The sequence below is a fragment of the Beta vulgaris genome, chromosome 7 (genome assembly GCF_026745355.1).
Source record: "Beta vulgaris subsp. vulgaris cultivar EL10 chromosome 7, EL10.2, whole genome shotgun sequence".
NCBI lineage: Eukaryota > Viridiplantae > Streptophyta > Magnoliopsida > Caryophyllales > Amaranthaceae > Beta > Beta vulgaris.
This window is the reverse complement of record NC_079208.1, coordinates 45,942,677-45,951,709: the sequence shown is the minus strand read 5'-3', so window position 1 is coordinate 45,951,709 and position 9,033 is coordinate 45,942,677. Positions and strand designations below refer to the sequence as shown.

The window sequence follows — 9,033 nt, the reverse complement described above, 5'->3', positions numbered from 1 at the left end:
AAATATCACTTGGCTTATCTTAGTGGTTAAGACTTAAATATATTGATTGAAATTATAGGATCAAATCTTATACAAAGCCTTTTTTAATTTTTCTTTATTATATGCTGACTACGTGGAGTTAAATTCCCAAGCCCCTAAGAAAGTGCATCACGTGACACTGTTCCTTGTTTAGTATCATAGGTAGATGTAAATTATAAATAATCTAAAATTACATGCCAACAATCTCGTGCATCACTTGGTCCAATAACGAGTTTTATTTAAAATAACATAAATAACACAAATTTCTTCGACTTACCTTCAATTAACAACTTGGCAAAACCTATTACTTCGCCTTATTTACTTCAATTTAATCTTATGATAACGGAGAGTCTCTCAATGATGATCCATGACTGGTTTCCTTACACTATGACCCTTATCTATAGAAGACTGACCATCTAAAGGGAAGTAAAATGGGTAGAGCTCATATCTAACAAAGCAACTACTAAAAACCACCCTGCATCCTTGACTATCTTTGCAAAATCCTTCAAAGTTCTGAATGGCTATAGCCAAGCATTGACCACAAGACACAGGGGACAAGTCCTTATTGCACTGAACCAACCCATATAATGTCTCGAAATCGGAGAGTTTCGTCTCATCTTTCCCTAGCCCACCACTCGAAGGCTTGACCGCCCTCGAAACGATCTTATCAAATAATTTTCCCAACTCATTGCTGAAAGATTTCGGATCTATGACATTTTGGGTGTTATAGTATACTAGGGCGGCAGTTGATGTATCCACTTTACCATAAAAGTTATCTTGGGAGTACTTCAAGTAGCAATATTCATACCGAACCCATGCTTCTGATTGACTAGGACAGGTTTTTCTAATCCTTTGTGCCACATCCTTGATGCAGCTCAAACAGTCCTTTGAGCCAACATCACCTCGGCACTGGGCTAGGCCGTAGACGGTGTCGTCGCCTTTGCCGGACGCCGCCTTGACATAGGTAGCACCCTGCTGGAATTTGGTGACTACATTAGCCAACAAGTGGTCTATGTTGGCTGATATTGGGCTGCTACTGCTTGTCATGGTGTTTGGGTTGCAGTACTCGGATTGAGGCTCATCTGCTGAGGTGTATGTGAATGTGAGTGTCAATATAAGTAACACTAGTACATGAAAAAGCTGTGAAGCCATAATTGTGATGTTATTAGTGTTTAGTGATTTTGTGTGAAGCTATATTATGCTGGTTTGTTTCTTGCAAACTTGGTGAGCTTAAATAGTAGCGAGAGGGTTGAATGTTGATGAATATTGATGATTGATGTGTGGTTACGTTACTTGAGGCAGACATTTTTGACGTTGAATTACCATATCTGTTGAGGGTTTCATCTTTAAATTGATAACGATCACCAAAAAAAAAATAGTAGCGTTAGGGGAAAATCAGTAACCACGTAAGGTTGGTTAATAGTAAGACATAATATGGAAAATTGATAACATACACAAACCATTAGCCACCGATATACTCTTGCCCCGTCCTTTAATAGATTTGTTATCCAGTTTTCTTTAATAAAGTTGAAGTTGGTAAATATTTCAACATAATAAAAAATGAATCAGATAAATTTTGTTACATTCATATTAATATATATTTTTGAAGTATCTCATTTTATATATTTTTATTATAATAATCTAAGATAATTACAGTCCAAAATGTGTATTATAAAATGGAAAAATCAAATGAAAAGTCTGTAAAGATAGAGGAAATGCCCCTAATATGTTAAAATGCAAAAGTCAAACAAGTTTGTGTTATGTCCCCTCAACAAATTCACTTTCTTGTCATGCATGCAAGCCTAGAAATAAATTGGGAACTATGTCAGATGTCAAGAAAGGGACGTTTTTAGGCATCGTGATTTACCGACTCAATTGGTGCGACGTTTTTTGCCAGCGTCCATAACACATTTCGCTACACTTTTTGTCGTCGTTAAAGGGGTCAAAAAACGTCGAGATGACACGCCTTTTCTAATAGTGAAAGTCTAATCACGTACAAATTTATTGATGTCCCGTTTTAAAATAAATCGACAAGTGAAGTAACCAATTAGATAATATATTTAGTCAATAGTTTTTCGCCCTTTTTTCGATATGTGGTGTTGCTCTAAACACTTTTGTCTATGGGGGGAGGGGGTATGCTAGTCACAACTCACATGCATCATCACTTCACATAATATTACTAGCTAATTTTTTTTATGACAATCAATATTCCAAGTCCACCTTGATTACTTGCTAAAAGCCCAAAACGCCTACCTTTTACAACACAAATTTTGAGGATCGATATACTTTTTATTAGGCATAACTTTATGATAATTTATATACAAATTGAGAGGAAAATATCTAGAAGAATTAGGACATGTAAAGTAGAAGAAAATAAGAAACTAGGGGAAATACATTTCAGATTGGATGCGGTTAATAGGGACTTATGGTTTCACTTCTTTTTAATAAAAAGTTGACTATGATAGTGCTCTATTGCATCAAAACGTAAGAAGGCAACAAAACCACGAGACGAATCAACAGCGGACTTCATGGCTCTTTGGCAATATATAATTTTTTTTTTTGGCAATATGTAAATTTGGCATTGCGGGAAATCGTAAGTCAAAACTATACGTAGATTGTAGGCGGATTTTTATTCATGTTACAGGCAAGATTACAATATCATTACCGGCTAATCAATCAACATTTTAGGGTATTTCAAGAATTGAATGGGATTGGTCAAAAAGTTGACCATACCGACTAAGATACGACAGTTCGCTAGTAATTTTCGAAGACTTTTCAATAATTACTCAAATGATCTAGAAGATGATTGGAAACCTAGAGCTATATTCAAGCAGATATGTGTACATGATTACCCGTGGTGGTATCAGAAAAGGATTTGACCGCTGGATCAATCTAATATTGACCTGACTTGAATTTAATTTGACTTGTGAGGGTTAGTCCCCAGAACTGACCGAAATCTTACTTGGGATTACCCAGATCTGACCGGCACCCGGCAAGATTATATCCTGATCTGACCAGACAGACCTGCATTCAAACCCGAACCCGATCGTACTCAAGTAGATATTAGTTAAATTCAATTATTGTTTTATATCTACAAAATCATTTAAATAAGTTAATTTATAAATCTCTTTACATATAATAGTTAATTAAATAATCAATTAAATTACATTCAATTTAAGGGTTACACTTTGAATATCATGTACTTGTTGATATTTTTATTTTAATTTATTTTTGAATTATTTGTGTACATTATTGCTCTCTTGTTTTGATTTGTCTTTTATTGATGTATATATATCATTGAGGCTAGCTCACAAGTCACAACATGTATGTATATACGTAGTATATTAATAATTTTTTGCTTATCTAAATTTCTGATGTAATTTTAGTACATGTCATGGTGTGTTAACTATTGATGAGATTATTTGGTTGCTTTTAACTATTAGTTTCTTAGTGCTTACTATTAAATGTCATCTTATTAATTTTCCTGTTTCATGCAAATGATTCAAGAAAATACTATAGTTTAATTTTTACACAACATATAATTAAGATCTTAGCTTGTTTTATTGAAGAACAAAATTAGGTAATTGGTTAGAGTTAATATAATATTATAAATTTATTCAAAATACAACATCTATGTCAATGTCATATGAATTTACAAAAATCAAATTGCTGAATTTATAAGCAGCAAGCCAGCAACAACAACAACAACCACAAGCAGCAAGCCAACAACATCAACATCATCCAACAAGCGCAGCAGCATGCCACAAGCAGCAACAGCATCGAAAAAGCAACAACATCCAACAAGCAACAGCAGCACATGACCACGACAATAAACAAAATTAATTTTTTTGGGCTCTCAGATCTTCTAACAAGTTTTAAGAAACTGTTACCAGAAGACTCAGCATCGAGCAATTGACTCCATCAACATCACAAAATGTAAAAATGAAAACGAGCCACAAATCAACTGTGGGCAGGCGGCAATTCCTAAGCACTTATAAAATGTCTCTAGCTCTCAAATGTGTACCATATTCTTAATTACATGCCTAGAAAAAGCGTCGCGTCATGAAGCTAGGGGTAACAAATACATAAATAATTTTGAAGTTGAGAGTCTAAATTACGGGTCAGATTTTGTCAAAGATAATACCAATATATGAAACCAGCACAATAGCACCATCCCAAAAGCACAACACTATCCTACAAGCACCATAACAACCACCACAATCAAAGCAACATAACATGGGCATCGACAAAAAGATAGCAATCAATCACGGAATAGAATCAAAATTAATATCACTAGGTTCACCTAGAACTACAACATCAAGAGTTCCTTCATCCTCAATTGGGGAATAATCGGAAAGCCAATTTTGATAAGTAACTAAAGCTTCAACAAACATGAGAGATACTTAGTCAAAATTCTACCTTCCATGCTAAAGGATGATTTAGATGCAACAAAGGTAAAAAGGATAGCTAAAATGTCTTTAGCCATACGAGCAAAAACAGGAAATTGAACCAGATGATCACGCCAATATGAAATTAAGAACATCAAAATAAACATCACTAACAAAAGGAGCAAGGAGGGATCAAAGTATGTATTAATTTTACAAGTTACAGCTTGAATACTAGAAGCACCAACACTAGGGCTAGCAACATGACCATACTCTTTAGCAAGGTTTATTTTCTTACAAGGGTGAAGGTAGATCTTAGACCAGATAGACAAGGATTCACATTACTTTGGCCAAAACTTAAAGAACCTTCAGAAGAAGATGGATAAGTTTGAGAATAATATGTATACAATTCAGTAAAATGATCATCAACATATTTTAATACCGTTTGCACACTTGGAATCAACATACAAACTACTATATAAATCACTAACGAACTGTATTTTAAACCGTGGATCAAGCATGACAGCAACAAAAAGAATAGGAAAATATTCCTCACAATACTTGTTAAACTTTTCATACAGAGGTTCAACCATAATCACTTGCACGATTATGAGCATTCACAATCAAATTCTCAATTGAAAAATACAAGTTGGTGGTTGGGTACTCAGAACCAAAAAATAGCGCACTTATATCATAAAAAGGTTCTAAAAAATCACAAACATGTTGTATGATTTCCCGTTCAGCAAATTCAATGTCAATTTTAAACCCTGGCTCAAATCTAACAAACCTATCAATAACTTCCCTTCCTTCCAAACAACGACGAAGCATTAGATAAGTGGAGTTCCAACGAGTACAAACATCAAAAATCAACTTACCACAAAATCAAATATTAACATATTTAACACAATCATCAAATCGTTGAAGTCTAGCCAAATTTAAACCAATGTAAGTAATAATTACATGCAACTTTTAACACTCTCATCAATCATAAAAATACCACTTTGTACAACTAAATTTAAAATATGTGCCGAACATCTAATATGAAAAATTTACTACCACAAATTGACTTTGTTCAAATCATTAACAATTTCAGAAACCATAAAATTATTAGAACTAGCATTATCACAAGTCAATGAAAAAACCTTATCTTTATGGCCTTATTCCTGAAGCAAATACAGAAAAATCTACTAAGTTCTAAACGGGTATGGGGTTAAGCATAAGACCGAAAGATAATTATTTTACAACGCAGTGTCCAAGAATTTTTAATAAAATGAGCTGTAAGTACCATATAGCTATCATTCATGAAAGTCCCAAGATCACAAGTAAAACATATTCCACTATCCAAATTCATCAACAAGTTACGGAAACTCTTTTTCATAGTCTCATACTCATTAACACAAATCTTAAGCATCATATTCCTAGTTATGTGTTTCACTCTAGGTTCTAAATAAAACAACAAAGCCCTAGTCCTAACATGTTCAACAATAAGTAAATGATAAGTATGGACCATTATGGCTTTGGCAAACATACAACAAAAGATTTTTTCCGGCATCATGACCTTTAACACTTAATAAATAAAATGACATTTAAACAAATGCCTACTCTAATTAGTGGTACCTCTAGCACTTTCAGCACGCAAATTACAATTTACATTGAATGCAAGTAGAATATATCTTGGCCCCCGCTTTGTATAAAACAAAATGCTTCCAAACAACATAAGTGCGTTACCAGATAGTGAAGGATTAGGCAAAGGAGCAGAAACAACATCATCGCCAGTAGTAGTAGCAATAGAATTTGACTGAACAATTGAAGCATAGTCAGAAACAACAGTATCAATGTCCTCCATTCATATATGGAATTTAACAGGTTTAAGGGTTAGTAGAAAAAATAAAATCACATTTTTCCCACAGAATCGAAAATTTTCATACTCGATTTTAAAAAAACATACTAAACATATTCACATGAATCAAAACTCGAAAACAAATAACAAAACCCAAGTTCATCATCATATTCGAAACTCAAACAAAAAAATCAAACATCTTACATAAAACAAAATAAAGAAAGATATTATATTAAACAACTTCACAGGAATTGAAACTCGAAATAAAAAAAAAAAACCCACCAAAAGTTCATCATTATATTTGAAACTCAAACAAAAAAATCCGACATCTTACATAAAAACAAAAAAAGATCAAGAAAAGGAAATGAAAAAATCAGACATCTTACATAAAACGAAAAAGATCAAGAAAAGGAAATGAAAAAATCAGGCATGTTACATAAAATAAAAAAGATCAAAAAAAGGAAACAAAAAACTCAAACATCTTACATAAAATAAGGGCAATTTCCTCAAGTATCCTTGAGGTTTGATGTAATTCTCAAATTATCCCTTACATTTGGAAAATTCCTCAGATACCCCTAAACTTTAACTTTGTGCTCAAAATACCCTTACTACTAACGGAACCTTAATGTTGTTAAATTTTTTTCTCTCTCTCTTCTCTCCACCTTCATCTTCTTCATTTTTCCTCGCATCATCTTCCATTGATGATATCATAAACCTCCAATTTTCACTCACTCATTCCTCCTACATGTCTTTCTCTCTCCTCCCTATCTTCATCTTGTAAATTTTTCCAAATTTTTATGATGGTGAAGTTAATTCTCTCTCCTTGTGAATTCCCCCCAAAATTGTAACTTTGCTTTTAGAGCATTTAGGATAGTTTGTTGCGTAATTTTTCTTTTTCATTTTTTCTTCTCCCCTTCTCTTTCTTCTTTCTCGTTCTTGGTTTACTTGAGGACAAGTAAAATGCTAAGCTTGGGGGTGTTTGATAAGTACGCTCTAATGCACTTTATGAGCTCCTTTTAGCTCATTTTGATCTTGTCTCTCCTTTCTTCCCTCTTTCTTCTCACATTCCCCTTCTATTTCATTCACTTGATCAGTCTTCATCATAGTGACATTTTCCTATATTTTCAGTCATCTTTTATTGAATTTCTAGTGAATTTGCTTTCACCGTGTTTTTCCGTGCTTTGATTGCAGGTGTGACCTTTTCTGAGGTCAAGAGTTGGGAGACACGGCATAAGCCAGGAGTTTTGAGGAGTTTGCACGCGCGATAATAGAAGAGAGGAAGCGTGAGCTCAGATCTTTATGCGTTCGCACTACCTTTGAATTGCCCACACACATTGGTGCTCCCACACCTGACTTCACTGCGCCTGCATCACCCTGCAGATTGATTTCCCGAAATCAGTAAGCTAGGTGTGCCCGCACCAGCTATGAGGTGCGCCCGCACCAGCTATGAGGTGCGCCCGCACCAGCTATGCGGTGCGCCAGCACCATCGTACAAAGTTTGGACCCTAGTGAATAGTAACTACGATGCGCCCGCACCACTTTAAGGGTGCACCTGCATCTCTTATTACCATTAGAATATTGTAAGGCTCGAGCCTGATTAAAACTAGGGATTGATTAGTTTTTAGAGGAGGCTTTATTCTATGTTTTGATAGACTATTATTAGGTTCATATTAGAGAGAAAAACATCTAGCTTGTTCTGAGATTTGAGATCCGTAGATTAAAATTTGTGATTTCTACAACATCAAAGGTACTTTTTATTCAATTTAATTTCAAAATTTTAGTTTTTATTCTCTCTTTCCATTTTTATTCTTTTTGCTTCCATATAATTAAATCTTCTTTACCATAGTTTTATAATTGCTATTTTTATTAGATTAATTATCTCTTAATCATGTTTATCCCTAGATTAGTTATAGATTTCATGATTAATTGCTTGAATCCATGATTAGTGAGTAGTCTCCTATCTAGGGTTAGGGTGCAAGTATGGATTATGGTTTAAATGTATTGTTAATGTGATTGTGATATCTAAAGATGGTTATGCATTGATCTTGGTGTTTTGAGACCTCAAGATATATATTGATCACATTTATACTTTGTTATTATGAATTCAAATGTTCTTAATCGAATTTTGAACTCTTTTATCATCCCCATGAATCAACTTAATTTCTAGGCCAAGATATTGGGTAGAATTTAAGGGGATCCTTTTTATTAGGGGTTTTCCGAATTTATTAGATCTCTTAATCAATTAACTAAAGACCATTCGAGAGAGGATTTAGTTGATTGATTAAGCGATCATTCTCGATGACCCTTCAAGAGAGGACTCGAGTGTTTTAGAGGATAACTAAAGCTTGCATAATCATCGCCTTTGATTCAGAATTGCATTAATGATTGTTGCTCTGCTTTGATTCATACTAGTAACCTTAACTCTAGTGTCTTCCTTTTTGATATCTTATATCGTGTTATTTGTTAGTTCTTTGATATTAGCTAGTTATTTGTTACTAAATCATTATAAAACCCCAAAAAACCCTTCAATTAAGTAATTTGAACTTGATAGACCTTGATTAATCCCATTCTCCTATGGATTGACCCTTGACTTGCTTTACTATGTTCTTAGTAATTGCTTGTTAGGTTTTATAAATTATTGTTTGAAAATCGATTTTTGGTGCCTTAACGACACACTAAAAACCTCTTTTCATGTAGAACAAGTTTTGGCCATGTTGTTGGACTGGGTTGGTAATACAAACAGAACCAATTCCCTCCCTCAATGGATCATGTGGATTAGAAGGAGTTACA

The 9,033-nt window shown here is 34.0% G+C and overlaps 1 protein-coding gene across 1 annotated transcript; it reads right to left on the bottom strand.

Moving 5' to 3' along the window:
- Positions 1–235: 235 nt before the first annotated feature.
- LOC104884055 (cysteine-rich repeat secretory protein 55) lies at positions 236–1,249 on the bottom strand. Its single transcript, XM_010668647.4, has one exon. The coding sequence runs from the start codon at positions 1,168–1,170 to the stop codon at positions 373–375; it is 798 nt and encodes a 265-aa protein (XP_010666949.1). The 5' UTR covers positions 1,171–1,249; the 3' UTR covers positions 236–372.
- Positions 1,250–9,033: the final 7,784 nt, after the last annotated feature.

Excerpts from the sequence above, each read along its gene's own strand:
- LOC104884055 (XM_010668647.4), bottom strand. The coding sequence starts at position 1,170 with ATGGCTTCACAGCTTTTTCATGTACTAGTGTTACTTATATTGACACTC.